General features: G+C 36.1%; 1 protein-coding gene across 1 annotated transcript in view; it reads right to left on the bottom strand.

Annotated features, from left to right (window-relative positions):
- Fancm (FA complementation group M) overlaps positions 1 to 17,500 on the bottom strand; it is a 27,598-nt gene that overhangs the window by 3,092 nt on the left and 7,006 nt on the right. Inside the window, exons 5-25 of the mRNA XM_086542822.1 lie at positions 17,383 to 17,472; positions 16,880 to 17,026; positions 16,605 to 16,685; positions 15,795 to 15,957; positions 15,472 to 15,656; positions 14,268 to 14,417; positions 13,909 to 14,040; positions 13,706 to 13,769; positions 12,974 to 13,116; positions 12,680 to 12,788; positions 12,093 to 12,229; positions 11,545 to 11,674; positions 11,081 to 11,296; positions 7,808 to 10,755; positions 7,234 to 7,379; positions 6,847 to 6,970; positions 4,126 to 4,224; positions 3,114 to 3,929; positions 2,311 to 2,436; positions 1,923 to 2,085; positions 1,261 to 1,476 (exon numbers count right to left, since the gene is read on the bottom strand). Of these exons, the coding sequence (XP_086398948.1) occupies positions 1,261 to 1,476; positions 1,923 to 2,085; positions 2,311 to 2,436; positions 3,114 to 3,929; positions 4,126 to 4,224; positions 6,847 to 6,970; positions 7,234 to 7,379; positions 7,808 to 10,755; positions 11,081 to 11,296; positions 11,545 to 11,674; positions 12,093 to 12,229; positions 12,680 to 12,788; positions 12,974 to 13,116; positions 13,706 to 13,769; positions 13,909 to 14,040; positions 14,268 to 14,417; positions 15,472 to 15,656; positions 15,795 to 15,957; positions 16,605 to 16,685; positions 16,880 to 17,026; positions 17,383 to 17,472 (6,385 nt within the window). The remainder of the gene's footprint in view (positions 1 to 1,260; positions 1,477 to 1,922; positions 2,086 to 2,310; positions 2,437 to 3,113; positions 3,930 to 4,125; positions 4,225 to 6,846; positions 6,971 to 7,233; positions 7,380 to 7,807; positions 10,756 to 11,080; positions 11,297 to 11,544; positions 11,675 to 12,092; positions 12,230 to 12,679; positions 12,789 to 12,973; positions 13,117 to 13,705; positions 13,770 to 13,908; positions 14,041 to 14,267; positions 14,418 to 15,471; positions 15,657 to 15,794; positions 15,958 to 16,604; positions 16,686 to 16,879; positions 17,027 to 17,382; positions 17,473 to 17,500) is intronic.

Below are 17,500 nucleotides of genomic sequence, written 5' to 3'. Positions count from 1 at the left end.
GGGAAGAGGAGGGGGACAAAGAGGTGAAAAAAGAGAAGGAGGGAGACGAGGTGAACTAAGAGAGGGAGGGAGAGGAGGGATATGAAGAGGTGGAGGGAGAGAAGGGGGACAAATATAGGGAGGAGGAGAAGGGGGACAAAGAGGGGGGAAAAGAGGAGGGAGAGGAGGGGAACTAGGAGGGAGGGAGAGGAGGGGGACAAATAGGGAGAGGAAGAGGAGGGGGACTAGGAGAGGGAGAGGAGGGGGATAAAGAGGGAGAGGAAGAGGAGGAGGACTAGAAGAGGGAGGGAGAGGAGGGCGACGAAGAGGGAGAGGAGGGAGACAAAGAGGGGGAGGGAGAGGAGGGGGACAAAGAGGGGGAGGGAGAGGAGGGGGACAAAGAGGGGGAGGGAGAGGAGGGGGACAAAGAGGGGGAGGGAGAGGAGGGGTACACAGAGGGCAGAGGGAGAGGAGAGGAGGGAAGGGAAGGGAAGGGAAGGGAAGGGAAAGGAAGGAAAGGGAAGGGAAAGAAAGGGAAGGGAAGGGAAGGGAAGGGAAGGAAAGGGAAGAGAAAGGAGGGGTAGGGGAGAGCAGAGGAGAGGAGGGGAAGGGAGGGGAGGGAAAGGGAGGGGAAGGGAGAGGAGGAGAGGGGAAAAGACAAGAGAGGATAATGAGATACCTTATGATGCCAAGGTGTACAGGTTTTCTTTTATTAATTAATAAAAAAAAAAAAAAAAAAAAAAAAAAATCTCAGACTTCTTTATAACTTCTGACATATCTATCATCTGTTTGATTAAGTTAAAGTCTGAAAATAGCTTCAACAAATAATTAAATTATTACTTTCATAATTCCCAGGGGAAGATACAAAACATGGGGAATAGAGCAATCATGTTTTACAAAAATGAATCAATTAATTATGGAAAAAATATATATACTATAGAGAAATATGATATTCTTATTAACCTTTTCCTTTACCCCCAAATAATTGTAATGTTAGTACTTACTACATATCATAGACATAAACTATTGTTGCTATAAGCCTATTATCAATATTCAATTTTCTGTCTTAAAGATTTTTCAAGCAAAGGATACAGAAACAAAAAAGGATATAAATCAAAGGGTACATCTTAATTCATTTTTCTTTCATGGACTGACATCAGATACCAAAGAATATATTTTGCCATCATGGAAATAACAGTAGATATCAACTTCATCTCGGTTAAGAAAAGGAAGATAAAGAAAATACAATAATCTTTCTTTCTAAACATTGCATTATCTCACCTTGATTCCTGGAATACAAGACCTTGAAGCGTTTGACATGAGTGCAGGCACACGTTATGGTGTCTACATATTTAGAGCGAGCACTGTGTGCATTGTGAGGAGTTTCCCCTGGCTTCAGGCGGTCTGACTCTACAATGAGCACAGAACGTTCATAGATGTCCAACATCCCCTGTACCCTCTGTATCAACTTCCCTCTGTGCTGACTGCTGGTAAAAGCTGTAAGAGGAAAAAAGGGGAAAATATTGTGTGGAAATGAAAAAGGTATGAGTTATATATTTTTTCTAAATACTGCAGATATATCCACAAGTAGAGAATTCAAGTAGAGGTAAGAAAACACAGACTAAATTATAACCAAATTGCTCATAGGTCTCTCTCAGCTATGCAAGGCAAAATATCTGGTTTCAAATTTACAACAAGGTTATGTTTCCATGGAATAAATAAACAGAAAGAATGGGAGATCTGCAGATAACACATGGTTTCTTTTGCCAAAAAACAGGGCATATTGATATTTGGAAAAATCATGTCCAAATCAACAGCTGATCAACATCAATTCTGTACATCTATCAATGAAGTATAAATATCAGATGATACATAATAGATTTCTACAACCATATTTTGAACATCTAAAAGTAAATATTAGTAAAGGAGAGTTCTTTTCTTACCTGAATATAACTGTCTGGTTACTCCCATTCTTGTTGATACAACATAGTGAGCATGTGCAAGATGGGCCACTGATATGTTGACCTCCTTATGAAGTCGCAGCTTGGATGCAATACTGCCTGCAATACTTATTTCCTGAGAATCCACCAATACAAGGGGTAGTGCCTGATGAGTAAAGAAAAATCAAAATGAATTAGTTAAAGCAGCAACTCACCAATTATTTATCATGTGAAGAAAACATATGTAGTTTCAATTATAAAAGGAACATAAAACTGAACAAAGTTACAATCATTAATGCAACTTTTAATATAATTGTATGCACATCCTATGAGTGTGAAGAAAAAAAAAAAATTTAGGAACAGAGTAGCAAAAATAACTCAATTCACTGACCACACTAGCCGAAGATTTCATTACGTCTTCTTTTGGCTTGGCTCCAGAATGGTTCAAGAGACTTCCAGATGTCGATGTAAAGGATGAGCCTTGTATTCTTGATGCATTAAACAAGTTCCCTGCTCCCTGTAGAGTATATGATAACACTTAGCCTATTGACACCAAGGACATACACTGTCCACTATAGTTTTGTTTTCTGAATTCATTTTACACAAAGGTGGTTTCACAAGCACTTGAGTTACCAAGGAGTCAATTAATAGGTCTACATGCTTACTTCATACCTTGAATTCTTGGGAAAAAAATAATTTCTTGATGTTTCTTAATGTGTGCTATCATTAATCTTAGTAACTTTATTATCTTCATCATGAACATTGTTATCATATTAATGAAAAAAAACAGTAATAATAGAAATGAATGTTATTTTTTTTCCAAAAAAATCAAGGAATAGGGTAAACAGGTGTGGCCAGGCAGATCTATAAATAAACACTTGTGGAACCAAGTATGTCTTTAAAATTGTTAATAAAACAAAACTGTAGCAGACAGAGCACATATACATACACTCTCAGCATCAATGGGTCAAACATATCTAGCATATCACGGATAATAAAGTCAGCTTAATATTTTCAAAAAATGTTCTCCATACATACATTAGTAATTTAGTAGGATGACACACAAAAACTTAAAATAAAGCATCATAGAACATTTTCTATTACACAACTTTATGCGGACATATATACATCCTATGGGTGAGAAGAAGAAAATACATATAGAAGACAGTAACAGTAATACTATAATTCACTAACCATACTCCCTGAACTTTTTATAATGTCAAATCTACTTTCTTCTTTTGACTTGGCTTCAGACTTTTTCAAGAATTTTCCAAACGTTGACGGAGAGGGAGAATTTTGCATTCTCGCCAAGTTAGATGAGCTTCCTACTCCCTGTCCAGTACGCGATGATAATGACGAAAGTCTGTTTGGTCTCACTGGTGCTGCAGCTTCTTTGTTCTCTTGCTTTGGTAAGACATCCTCTTCTAATTCAAAGTCAAAGCCATCAGAGCCCAAGTTAAATGATACGCTCATTGCCTCTTCTACTTTACTGACCCTACTTTCCTTGATATTCTGTGTGCCTTTCTTTTGTTTCTCACCACTTTCAGTTTGCTTCAACTTCCCTATAAGTCTCTCCTTCAAGGGTACATGTATTCGGGTTAATTGTTCAAAGTCGTCTTCTGGGGATGATTGTAGTATTCTGCTTTCTTTGCTTGGCTTCAGAGAGGGAGCCATTTTTGTCCCCTCTGTTGGAACCCCTTTACTCAATTTCAAATTTGCTTTTCCTAACTTCAGTTTATTTGGGTTTTCTATTCCACTTGATTTGAAGTTTTCCTTTGGGGGTTCAGTTAATTTTTCAAAGCAATTAGTTGGTTTCTTCAAAATATTGTTGCACACATTATTGTTTATATTAATATTTGATCTATCATCCCCACTACTTTTTGCTTTTTTGTGATCTGCAACATTCTCTTCATCACTTGACGAGTGGTTTGAAATTATTCTTTTTCTTTTTCGTTTCCCTTTGTCTGCTTCTTTCTTTCTCTTTTTCGCACTGGCATGGTCATGCATGGCCTGGTTAAGAGATATATTGCAAATGATGAGAGATATAATAAATAACATTAACATGAATACTTATTGTTAATCCACTAAAAAGACAAACAGTGCTCTTTACTCTAAGTGTAAAAAGTAAAAGAGAAAAATCGGATATTTAACATACTGCAAAAGTACTACCAGATGGAAAAACAGAGAGAAGGATCATATAAAATACCTTGATCATAATTGAATCTTCAGCTAGCATTGTATCTCCCATATACTCTGTATCATACTCCACAAAGTTATTATCCACTACAAAGCTGTCTTCTTCCTCCTGAAAAAAAAAGTAATAAAAATATAAAGTAATTGTACTTTTAACCCGATACCACCGGGTGCCGTCCACAGAAGGCGATTTTTGTAACATGCATAGCGCCAGGTGCCGGCATGCACCGTCAATCGTATAATTGATTTAGGCCTATGCGTTCGAGAGCCCCGGCATTGCAGCCATGCAAAGACGGAACAGTGCCAGTGGGAATAAGCAAAATGGGTTTCAACTCACTTCCAAAACCTAGATGGCACCACTTTCTTATAGCACCAGCAGGAGTGAGAGCCTTGAATGGCACCCATCTACGGTCTCTAGCAAGCACTATCTCCATAGAGGGATGGCACATCGCAAGTTGCCGACCTCTTGCCCTAAAGTACCGCAGATGAAAGATGTACAGGCAGAACGAGAGGAGGAAGGTGATTCACACCATGCCCAATGCCTACAATGTGCCCCTGTGCTAGTAGGGATGCCTTTTATTGTGGCACTCACTGTCAAAAGCACAAGTTTCCTTCCTCTTCCCTACCTCTTCATTTTAGATGGTTATAAGTTTCGTGTTTGTTCGTGACAGCACACAAATATGAAAAAATAAAGTTGCTTTTTGTCCCCCCCTAAAACAGTAATACTTCTATCACATTGAGTATAAAGAAAAAAAATTAGTTGATATGGACCCTGAACTACAATTTTAGTCAACTGCAGAATTGACGGAGCCTGTGATATGACATATAAATTTCTAAAAACAGTAAAACACGCAAAAAAACAAAACACAAAAATGTCTCTAGCTCTACAATGAGTGACTAAAAGGGAGTGGGAAAAATCAAATTATGTTGCAGAAGCTACCTCGATCAGAAATAAAACTCATCCTGGAGCCTGTGTAAGCAAATCTATCCCCCGTCAGCAATGGGTTAAGTATACAGATTTCTAGGAACTATATTCTATATATCCTCAACTAGTATCGATATAATAAACATTCCATCTCAACCAAAAGGTTTATAAACTATGTCTTGGTGTTCTCAAAGGAAGAAGAAGGAAGAAGAAGGAAGAGGAGACGGAGGAGGAGAAGGAGAAGGAGAAGGAGGAGGACGAGGAGAAGGAGGAGAAGGAGGAGAAGGAGGAGGAGGAGGAGGAGGAGGAGGAGGAGGAGGAGGAGGAGGAGGAGGAGGAGGAGGAGGAGGAGGAGGAGGAGGAGGAGGACGAGGAGAAAAGGAAGAAGAAGAAGAAGAAGAAGAAGAAGAAGATGAAGGAGGAGAAGGAGGAGAAGGAGGAGGAGGAGGAGGAGGAGGAGGAGGAGGAGGAGGAGGAGGAAGAGGAGGAGGAGGAGGAGGAAAAGAAAAAGAAGAAGAAGAAGAGGAAGAAGATGAAGAATAAGAGGACGAAGAAGAAGAAGAAAATAAGGAAAAAGAGGAAGAGGAAGAGGAAGAGGAAGAGGAAGGGGAAGGGAAAGGGGAAGGGGAAAGGAAAAGGGAATAGAAAGAGAAAGAAGAAAAAACAAAGAAGAAAAAGAAGAAAAGGAAGAAGATAAAGGGGAAAAGGAAAAGAAAGAGGAAAATGAAGAGGAAGAGGAAGAGGAAGAGGAGGAGGAGGAAAAGGAGGAGGAGGAGGAAGAGGAGGAGGAGGAGGAGGAGGAGGAGGAGGAGGAGGAGGAGGAGGAGGAGGAGGAGGAGGAGGAGGAGGAGAGGAGGAGGAGGAGGAAGAGGAGGAGGAGGAGGAAGAGGAGGAGGAGGAGGAGGGGGAAGGGGAAGGGGAAGGGGAAGGGGAAGGGGAAGGGGAAGGGGAAGGGGAAGGGGAAGGGGAAGGGGAAGGGGAAGGGGAAGGGGAAGGGGAAGGGGAAGGGGAAGGGGAAGGGGAAGGGGAAAAGAAAAGGGAAAGGGAATAGAAAGAGAAAGAGAAAGAAACAAAGAAGAAAAAGAAGAAGAGGAAGATAAAGGGAAAAAGGAAAAGAAAGAGAAAAATGAAGAGTTGGAAGAGGAAAAGGAGGAGGGAGAGGAGGAGGAGGAGGAGGAGGAGGAGGAGGAGGAGGAGGAGGAGGAGGAGGAGGAGGAGGAGGAAGAAAAGAAGAAGAAAAGAAGAATGAAAAGCAGAAGAGAAAAAAATAAAAAGAAAAAATAATAAGAATAAGAAAAAGGATAAGGAAAAGAAGAAGTAAAAGAAGAACAACAACAAGAAAAGATAGAAGAACAACAAAAGGAAGAAGAACAAGAAAAACAAAAAGAAGAAAGAAGGAAGATGATGAATACAGAAGATGAAGAAAGTAGAAGAAAAAGAAGAAGAAACACACATAACCACTAATCACATACTCTCTTACAGATAACAAAACCTACATCTGCCTATAAATCACTTAGCTTATCTTTAACCCATTCATGCCAGTTGACTTGCTATCACGTTTAGTGGTTTTTGGGTCAGACACCAGGGACAAGATTCAAGGCCGGTGCGTCGGGTGATCAGGCGTACAGCGCTCACCTGCTGCTAGTGTGGCCAAGAATCCTGAGGCGTTAGGCTTATGCATTAGAATATCCCGGCATTTCGACCATTTAGAGCCAAAATAGCCCCGTCGTTAATGGGTTAATTCCTATTCTTAGGTCTATTCTCCACCTCTGAATTACCTCAACTCACAGGATCAAAATATGTACTCACATCCTCTAAATCTTCATTTTCTTCATCTGTGTCAGAGAGAACGACAGGCGCACGATGTGCTCTGTGATTCATGCGATTAGCTAATTTTGGACTAACAACAGATTGCAGGTAAACGGCCCTCATACTGAAAAAGATAATCATGGTGAGCAATCATAAACCGACTGGGATAACTTAAAAAGATATTGCAACTTAAAAATATTTTTTGGAAGGATTATTAAAAATATCATATAAACCCTCATTCATAATATATGTACATATGTGAATACGATTTGAAAGAATACAGTCATTAAATATTTGAATCAATAACTTCAATCATATGCTAAAGCTAAGGAGATGTCCCCCCCAAAAATATAAAACTTCTTCAGCGAAGGCCTCAATCCAACGTACTCTACAGCTGCATCTTGAGAAAGCTGAGTGCAATCATCCACAAAACTCTCATCATATTTGTCTAGATGTTCCCCCTCTGACTCATCACTGGATACCCTCTCTCCCTCTTCGGATAATTCTGCTTCATCGTGGATAAAGTTGTGCTTCTGAAAAGGCATCAAACACACATGAAAACTGAACATTAAAACCATTAAAATATTTTACTTGAAGAGATATATATAAATTAGGACTTAAAATAACCAACAAAAGGGCAAATAATGACTAAATTGTTAAATAAAACAACACTAAGTAGTACTTGCATAATCCACAATTCATCATCCCCATTTCCTTGAATCTGTGTATTTAAATAAATGAACATTTTGTCAATTACTAACGCTAATTCTTAATTAATTATTATCACTATAGTAATATCGATATCTATAGAAAAAAAAAAGCAGTTAAAGAATAATTATTTCAGAGAGCAACATAATGTAAAAAGTGAAAGTCTAAGAACTAGGATATTAAAACGTATATGAAAGTCTGATAGGCAAATGCTATACCACTTAATAGCACATATATCCTTTAAAGAACTCACCCTTTTATCAATTCTCTTCTTTTTCTCTTCAGCCATATTAACATATCTAGGCCCTGGATGTAAAATTGACACTTCATCTTCAAAATCGTCATCCTCTACAGAAACGATGGAATCTTGGTTGCTCTGATAATTTTTTGCTTTCCAGCTCTTCTGATCTGAGTCTGTACTGGAAGTTCTGATTGAGCTTGAGCTTGACATGGCGCCTTTCACTCTGAAACTTTCAATGACTGATTTTTCACTGTTCACCCATTCTTCCTCATTGTCAGAATCTATAATCTGGCCATATTTTCTCTTTTGTCTTTTCCACACCTGTGTTGCCTCCTGAGAACCTGCAAGTAAACTTGTGCTAGATTTGTTCAATTCTCTTTCTTTGTGAACTGGTGAATCATCGTCTGAAAGAATCACTACTGGAGGGTTGTTTCCTTTATCATCAACATGCACAGAGAAACTCACTTCCTTCTTCTTCTGTTTCTCTTCTTTACCCATAATCATGTTCAGTTTAATATCAGCCAACAGTGACTCTGACATGGGTTCAAAATCTCCACTACCCAGCAAGTCCTGGACAACAGTGTTCTTTGATATGCTCTCTTTTTCCTCTTCTTTTTCCGAGCAATCATAATTATTACATGCAACATCATCAAGCAAGGAAAAATTTGTCTCCCATTTTGTGGTCTTGGAGTCCGGGTTCTCTAATGATAAATTTACTTCAGCTTTGGGTTGCAAAGATGATGTTGCTGAGTTTGTTTCAGTTTGGCACGAAGAATTCATTCCATTTTCACTTGAAAATTTCCTTGCTGCTGGCAATTTATAAGAGATTTTATTTGTAGAAGTGGATGGAGTAGAACTGAGTTCCTGTAAAACATCATCAGCATCTTTTTCTCGAATTAAAGGTTCAGACTTGGGATATGTTAGCCTCTTGTTTATACTGCAACTGCTTGTCCCATTTCTGCCTAACAGGTTCCTCTTAATCACCTTTTTAGAACTTCTTTCTTCAGTGCCTTTCATTGTATTTTCTGCCTTCTCTGTGACTCTGTCTTTACATGGGGCCCTGAAGCAATAACTAAGATTTTTTTGTCCCAAATTACTATCTTTGTCCAGCTCAGATATGTTCATACTACAAGCAGAATCACCTGCTTCATCTGACTCATCAACAAGGTCTATGATTTGTGTAACACTAAGAAGATTTTGTTTTGATTTTTCAAAAGGTTTTCTGTCTTTCTGCTCCAGTGATGATTTAATTTGACTAAGTGGTGAACTCTTCTTAGGAGTGGTAAAAACAAAATTGTGGTCTTGTCTTGTATTGTCTTTTGGTTTATCATCATTCATATCAAAATCTAAAAACAAATCATCTTCAAAACTAAGATTGAAGTTAACACTACACTCTTCTTTTACTAATGAGGACGTAATTTTCCTGGGTTCCTCTGAGATATCATCTTTAGTGTGTAATTCAGACTTGCTTTCCAATACAGTCTTCACATTACTGCTACAATTGGAAACCAGTCTGTCATCACAACTTGCAGAGAAACTTTCAGTACTACCATCACTTTTCTTAAAATTTGCATCAACTTTGACACTGCTTTCAGCTTTGATTTTCTCAATCTCTTTGACACTTTCATCAGTGAGGATAGTTTCCAATTTGTGGGTTTCTTGTGAAACATCTGAGTTTTCTATGGATTTTGAGAAATTGCTTTTCACACTTTTGCCAGACCTGGATCCATCCTCATTTAAGAAAACCTGATCTTGGGTACTATCTGTAGATACATTATCATCTGGTACAGAGAACTTACTTAATTTAGAGCGAACTTTGCTTCTCTGACTGAGTAATGTTGCTGGTTTTGTAGCAACAGATGCCATCATGTTAGTATCCTCATCAGACTTTTTATTAAGTAAAAGATTTTTGGTTGTATTTTTCTCTCCTGGCAATGGCTCTAAGCTTTCCATTTCATGAGACATCGAACACTCTTGTTCTATTCTAGTCAGATTTGGAGTCACGAGCTTAAAAAGACGTTTTGCATTCAGTTTTGGTGTTGATGAATATAGTTTTAGATTGGGTCTAACAGGCTTTCTATAACTTGAGGGTAATATTGGTGATACTTCTTCTACTACACTCTCATCAACTTTTTCTGGTGTATTAGTTGTATTTTCCTCTGCAATCCCATCTTTGCCGCTGATATCTTGCAGACTCTCAGCTATTTTTGAGTAACCAGGAAGTGGACTATAACCATTCCCATCATCTGAGTCCGGTATGACCATGGCCTCTTGTATCTCATGTGTCTGTGATATCAGGAGATCCACTTCTCTTGATATATCGACGTCTCCAGCCTCAAAAAAAAAAGAATTTGGATATCTATTTTTCTTTCGATTTCCCATCCACTTCTCTACTGCCACTATAACATCAGTTGGGCTAAGGGGTTCTTCGATTTCCTCATCACTTGGAATAGAATTAGGCGGAGTTATTATCTGAATCGGAGACAGAAGTCTGACTGACAATACTGACACCACAAGCTTAGATATACTATTGAAAGCAGAGGTGAAATCCTTTGATTTTTCTACTATTTCCATGTCTTCTCCATGATTCCCTGATTCTTCATTCCCCTCCTTGCTTTTTGCATCATTTTCTTTGCTTTTATTTAATGGGGAGGCTATTACATTATCCCCATCGTCCTGATTTACATCAACATCCATTCCCCCGTCCTCTACAATCATAACCTCTACGTCACTATCATCTTCTTTTCCCTTTGGCTTCTCAGATTGGATGTCAAAGTCCTCGAGATCCTGCTGCTGATGAGATTCCATTTCCTCTTCATTCTTGCGAGCTTTCTGACTGAACATGTCCGTGATGAGGTTGCTTTGCTTGGATTTTGTGTGTTTTTTCTTCTCTCCTTTCACCATTTTGGATTTTTTCTTTGGTAGTTCATCCTTTGACGTGGCTGCCTTTGTTGCTTTATCTGTTTAAATGGTAAACAGTAATTACACTTGGAATCAGAATAGTTTGCTCCTAATCTTTACATGGCAAATTGTAACTGCTTAATCAATAACTGATGGTTAAAAATGACAGATAATTTTTTTTATACTATTTCAAGAATTAACAAGAATTTCTTATACTGTCATTACCTTCTATGAAAGCATATCATGAAAAGAAATCAGTGCCTCTTCTAATAAATGATGAAAAAAATTGATATCAATCTACTCCTGATAAAACATAACTTCAAAGCTTTGTATCACCACCGATAGAATCTATCAAGGATTAGCTCAACTCAAGCAAACACAAACTTTCAACATAGTTCATATCCAGAAAGGCGTGCATCTCAAGACTATAGGGATCATCATCTGGAGCGAGGTTGATCTGCAGGTCAATAAATTCCGTGAGTTGAACCAGGTTTCGTGACTGCATAGAATGCCCAAGGACATGTGACTTCTGCAGCATGGTCTGCCAAGGCTGGTAGACTCCAAAGTTTACTCTTGACATTTCTTCTTCCTCTTTTTGGTCTGTAAGTCAGGCAATAGTCTTATCTGTGAGTTTTATGTTACTTTCAACAGCAGTGTTAATACAATGAGCTCTGGTCAACTAAATGACTGTGCCCATAATTCTAAAACATACTATTTTGATTTTCATAAGAATAAATACACATACATATTCTGTATAAAGACATATTTGCTACATATATCTAAGCACACACAGCAACAACAAAATTCACAGATAATCCTGATATCAGCTATGATATGGTAGTACTCACCTTCTTTTTTCTTCAGGCTCATGAACACTGGCTTTGCTATAGTCTTCACCTCTTCTGGTGAAACCCACAAATTGTCTCTCAACCATTGCCATTCCTCTCGACTTAGCATGCCTACCTTACCATGTTGCTTCTGTAATACGATATTACTATAATCTAGGAACCATCATGTCATGATATCTAATCATATGCAATTTTCAAAATGTCAGGTGTACAAAAAAATCAGTGTCCAAATCATGTTCATAAAAAAATCACCTGAAGAAAGATGTATTTCCTAATGTATTTAATGTATTTAAAGGACATGTGATGCTCAGGCATAGACTTGCACAATCTATAACATTATCAAATAGGAACCAAAAAAATAACTGTAATATTTTCCTTTAGTATCATCATGTAGATTTTGGCGCAAACATCCTAGAAAAAACAATTTATTGTCGTTTGTATAAACTAAAATAGATTAAATAAAAGTGACAGTTTGGTATATTTCTGCATCAGATCATAATATATGCCATCCTTTAGCGGTTAATCCCAGTCTCCTTGATGAAACTTACTTTCTTTGGCAAAGATGTCTTCTCCAAGAGCGAGCCTGTGAGTGACTTTGACCCAGACACAGATTTCCGATCCTTGCCTGCCTTTGTCTTCCAAGTCCCAATTTTCATGTGAAGCTTGTGGCATACAGGTGTTAAACCTTGAAAATAATAATAATGATGATGATAATAATAGTAATAATAATAATAATAATAATAATAATAATAATAATAATAATAATGAAAAAAATAATAATAATGATAATTATAATGATAATATTAATGATAATAATAATAATAATGATAACAATAATAATAATAATAGTTATAATAATAATTATCATCATTATTATAATAATAATTATAATAATAATAATAATAATAATAATAATAATAATGATAATGATAATAATAATAATCATGATAATAATTGATTATAATAATAATTATTATAATAACAAAATAAATATATAAGAAAAAAAAATAAATCTCAAGTTCCTACATTGTCATTATCCTTTCAAAGTTCAACTGCTAAATATTGATCAAAAGGCAGACCAAGAAATGAGGCAGACCAAGAAATGAGTGCTGTCTTAATCCTCTCCAGAACTTACCCCTTGGCACCATGCGATCATTTGAGGGGAAGAGGAACCTTTTTAGTTTTTCGCCATCTGCCAGAGCTTTATTGATATTCTTCTTCTGTAACTGACTCTGGTTATACATCTGTAATACCGGAGATAAATAAGTAAACAAATACACACAGCAAACAAGAAAGTCTAAAACACTGATGGAAAATTTAGAGTTGAACAAGCAAAGTATGGAATTTGTTTTCAAATATCCCTAGTGAATTAAACATCATTATTACAACCTCCCCATGAAATGTACCAAAATTACTGCCGTTTGCTCACCTGTTCCTCTTTCCCTTTTGTTACTAGAATGATGATGCGTCCTTCACGCTTCCTTCCCGTACGACCTATCCTCTGCACCAGACGGATGGGGGACTTCGGTGCATCATAGCAAATAATCAGATCAACTTCGCCAATGTCTAAGCCTGCAAATTTTTACCCTATTGACAGATCTCTATAGACAAAATCTGTAGCATTTCAAGGCTTTCACCTACATGGTGTTACATTAAAAATCACGTATTCCTAACAGATGGATAACTACTTTTCTTTAGAATTGTCTATTGCTTTCATTCATGTAGTTTCAAATAAAAATAAAAATAATTTCTACCTTTCTTTGACAATGCCCCTTTCTTGGCTAACAAGAATAATTTCCCGAAGCTAAAGCAATGATATGAAGTATTTGAACTTAACCTTATCAACTTACTAAATAACTAAGCACAAAACAAGAGAAGTAAATGAAAATGTGTATAAGCCTGTGAGAATACTAAATGAACAAAGTTCATTGTAACAAACATTGAAAAGGCATAATTAAGAATGAACAACTTAACAAAGCATGTGATATGACTAATGCATTTAGATTGATATCTTGTAATAACTAGTAAGTTGTCACAACTAGTAATTTTGATGAAGATATAAATTGAGTGACATCTATTACATATCTAGCTTTGTGAACTTATTCAGTTTTATCTATACTGTTTCAGGAAAAAGAAATTACAAGTATTTTGACAGACTTGCCTTCTTCTCCCACACAGGTTGATGTTAAAGTATTAAACCCTCCTTCTTTGAACTCTTTCACAACCTGTAATTACAGTTATTTTTATCAATTGCACTGGAAACTTCACATTACTTCAGATTCAATGACACAATAACAAATATTCATGTATGCATATTTATTCAAAGCATTACATTGTAGATGGTCACAATTAACCTTGCATTACCTTCAACTGCTCCTTTTGAGTGAAGCCCCTCCCTCCATGAGCCACAGTTGATTGCCCAACAAAACTCATAGCTTTAACAAGTGGGTAATGATGCTGTAACATCTCTGTAATCTCCAGCACACTGTCTCTGTACTATCAAGGTATCAAAGGGGAAAGGTAAATCTACATACTTTGATAGACATGAATTGCATGTTCAATATCTTAATCAAGTTGGTTAATGTAAGAGTTTTTTCTAGTTTCTAATTTCAGTTAAGTAAAAAATATCAAGGAATATTGTCCTTTTATAACTTGAGCCCTAAATTTGTGAATTCTCACATCACTTATAGTTATAAATACATTAAGAAGATTTTTAAAAATACCTGGGAGAATATCATCACTCGAGTAGACTGCCCTTCATCAAGAAACTTCTGGTGGTGCTTTATAACAATTTTGCGAAGTTCTTCCATTTTGGGATGACTCACAACATATGGAGTAGTAGACTCTGCTTTGACAGACTGAGGGCTGCCAATCTATAAGTCAGTAATTTTGATCAGTAGGATAACAATATATACATTTTCTTTACTAATATAAAATAGGTACAGTAAATATTTAAACAAATTTAAACAAATGAAAAAGGTAAAATAAGAAAAGAGTTGAATAAAGAAATGAGAGCAACTGATATTTGCACACAGTATTATGCACTTAAATAAACAATCAATTTCTTTGTACAGAATCATGCATTTTATACAAATAAATTATTACAGCCTGATATTTGCCTTAGCTTTCAGCTCACATATATTTTTTACTTTAGAATAGTTTAGCACAGGTAATCTTATCATTTAATCAAACTACATCTGATATATGCTAATTAATTTAGTATTAGTTTGTTTCTCATAAATCAGAAGGATAATGCATAGCATGAACCAATGTAGAGTTCAAACAAAAATAAGAATAAAACAAACAAAGAAAATTCTTCATTTTACTGTACAAGTGGTAGCATGATCATGATGAATTTGATTTGAAAACATGAAAAATATATTCATATATCGGCACTATTTATATCACACATAAACACTTTGGTTGGCCGTTTTCTGTCATAAACCAGCTAGTGACATAATATAAAAATTCACCAAGAATACATTTATTGTTTGGCATTTGAATTATCACCAAAGTCACCAAATATCTAAATAAATGGACAAACATTTACAACTAACTATGCTAATGAAGTGGGCCTGACATTCCTTATGGTTATTTCCATTATGCTGGCTTTGTTGATTACCTTATTGATTATCATAAACATATATCATTACAGAAAAATAAGTACAAACAAAGAGAGTCTAAAATAAATAAATTACTCTAAAAAGTTACATTTAAAGTAAAGAAAAGCATTAACATTAATACAAGCCTACAGAATAATCTATTACAAGCAATCTTATACTAAAAATATGCTCGCTGATTGTCAATATTGAGGATTAGTGGATGTTGCATGCTAGGCCAGTGAAGGTTTTGAAAAACAAGTAATATTAGTCTTGAACAATTGAAACAATAGGAAAGTAAAGAAAAACACTTTATCTTATGGCCTACCTGTGCAAACATTCCTGAGTTATTTAAAGTTGAGTTTTGCTCCTTTCCCGAGTTATTTAATGTTGAACTTTGCTGTTTTCCTGAGTCGTACTTTTTACTGAGATCCTCCATGAGCCGCTGAAAGACGCTGTTCCGCTGCAGTTCCCCTCTTGCCATGCTATGACCCTTGTCTCCCCCAAGGGTTCCTGAAAACATATCTCAGATTAACCAAAAGTCTGAAAGCTCACAATTGGGAATTTCCTCCAATAATCTCATTTATACACTAAAAAAATGAAAATATTAAAATAAAATAACCTTGATTTTCTATGTTAGTATCAACACACCTTTCAGGAAATTGTAAAAAGATCTGATTCCATGCTGCATGAGAAGTTCATATGCATGATAAAGAGTCATGCACAAGGCAAACATTCCCTCTGCAACTCCATATCGATCACGTGGGAGGTTGTCTGGAGGGTTTTGACGGAAGGCTTCACGTGCCTTTAATATCTGCAAATGTTGCATCACAAATGAAGAAAATTTAACAGTTGTAAAATGTTATGAAACTAATAAAGGGGGGAAAAATAAATTGAGATAAATCCAGAAAAAGTAAGAGGTAAACTTAAGAATAAAGGTAAATGAAAAGAAAGAAAGTAAAAAAGGAAAGAACGAAAAGAAGAAAAGAAAGAAAGAAAGAAAAAAAAAAACTGATTTCTTTTGTCATATTTTCTAATACATCTATTTTGTGGATAGTGGGCTTTTCTGACATATATTATTACATGGCAGAGAGATTTTGTACAGTGTGCTTACATAGTGTGTAAACACAGACACATTCACTGTAAATAAAAATAAAACAAAAAACATGGCAAGGACAGGAAAATACAATTATGCTGAAGTTTTTTTTTTTTTTTTTTTTACTATATATTTGCCTCAGGTAAATTCAGCAAAAAAACACAGGTATTTTTTTTTTCAATAAAACAGTTCTTCATGAATACTCCATAAACAGATATCATAAACGGATATCTATATATCTATGAATCATATTCAAGGTTATTAATCCAAGCATAAACAGCACCATTAACAAAAGTGAAAATGAAAATATTGTATATGACTCGGATGACAATGATCATCAATACTGCATCAACAAGGAAATTTACCTGAAATTTTGAAAGCGTGGTCTCGTCTCGAGTGTACACTACTCTCATATCTATCAACCTGTTTACATAGACACGTAATACCTGAAAGAATAAAGGAATGAGAATTAATGGTATAAAACAAATAGACTATGCAAGAGTACAGTTCTCATCAAATTCAATCCTTTAATTAATGACTGTTTCTCTAGGTCAATAAGAGAAATTTCTAGTACCATAAATGTAAAAAAAAACATAAATTACAAAACTCATATACGAAGGATGAAAATTACGTGACTTACATTCTGATATCTTGACTGAATGCTAGCTAGCTCAGCTCCTAAGGGCACGACAATTTTTTCTATGTGCCGCTGGTGGGTATAACCTGCAATGTCTGGGCTGTCTTCACTTCGGAGCTCAATGTGAGATATCAAGAGGTTCTGGATAACCTGTTGCAATGAATTTTTATCTTACGTATTTTTGTTATATGTAACAACAAATGTAATGTCTATAAAATGAGTCCTTTTTTATCATTTAGAGTGAAGTTCTAAGTGATTTTCTCAAGTGACCAAGAAACTAATCAAAACTAACATTCAACATTTATTAACCTTCTAATATAATGCATAAAAGAATACATCTCCTTTTCCTATGTGTAAGTATGAGAAGAGATGTTCCTAATGCATATTTCAATTATCTAACTTGAAGTTTGGCTTCCAAGTAGTCTAGTTATTAGTTGAGTGAGCAATTATTGAATTTTTAAGATATCAATAAAAAAAAAAAAAAAGTTTTCAACATCCAAACTTACCTGTTGTACTGATCTGACGTCTGTTCCTGGCGTAGCGGATAATGCTAATATGCGGAATCTACAGTGCTGTTCTCGTAATCCCCGCACAACCTGAAAGAAGAGGAATCAAAATGTGTTT

The sequence above is a fragment of the Penaeus japonicus genome, unplaced genomic scaffold (assembly GCF_977035675.1).
Source record: "Penaeus japonicus unplaced genomic scaffold, GWHDUDI00000001_assembly GWHDUDI00000001, whole genome shotgun sequence".
NCBI classification, from domain to species: Eukaryota; Metazoa; Arthropoda; class Malacostraca; order Decapoda; family Penaeidae; genus Penaeus; species Penaeus japonicus.
This window is presented reverse-complemented; position numbering and strand designations above follow the sequence as displayed.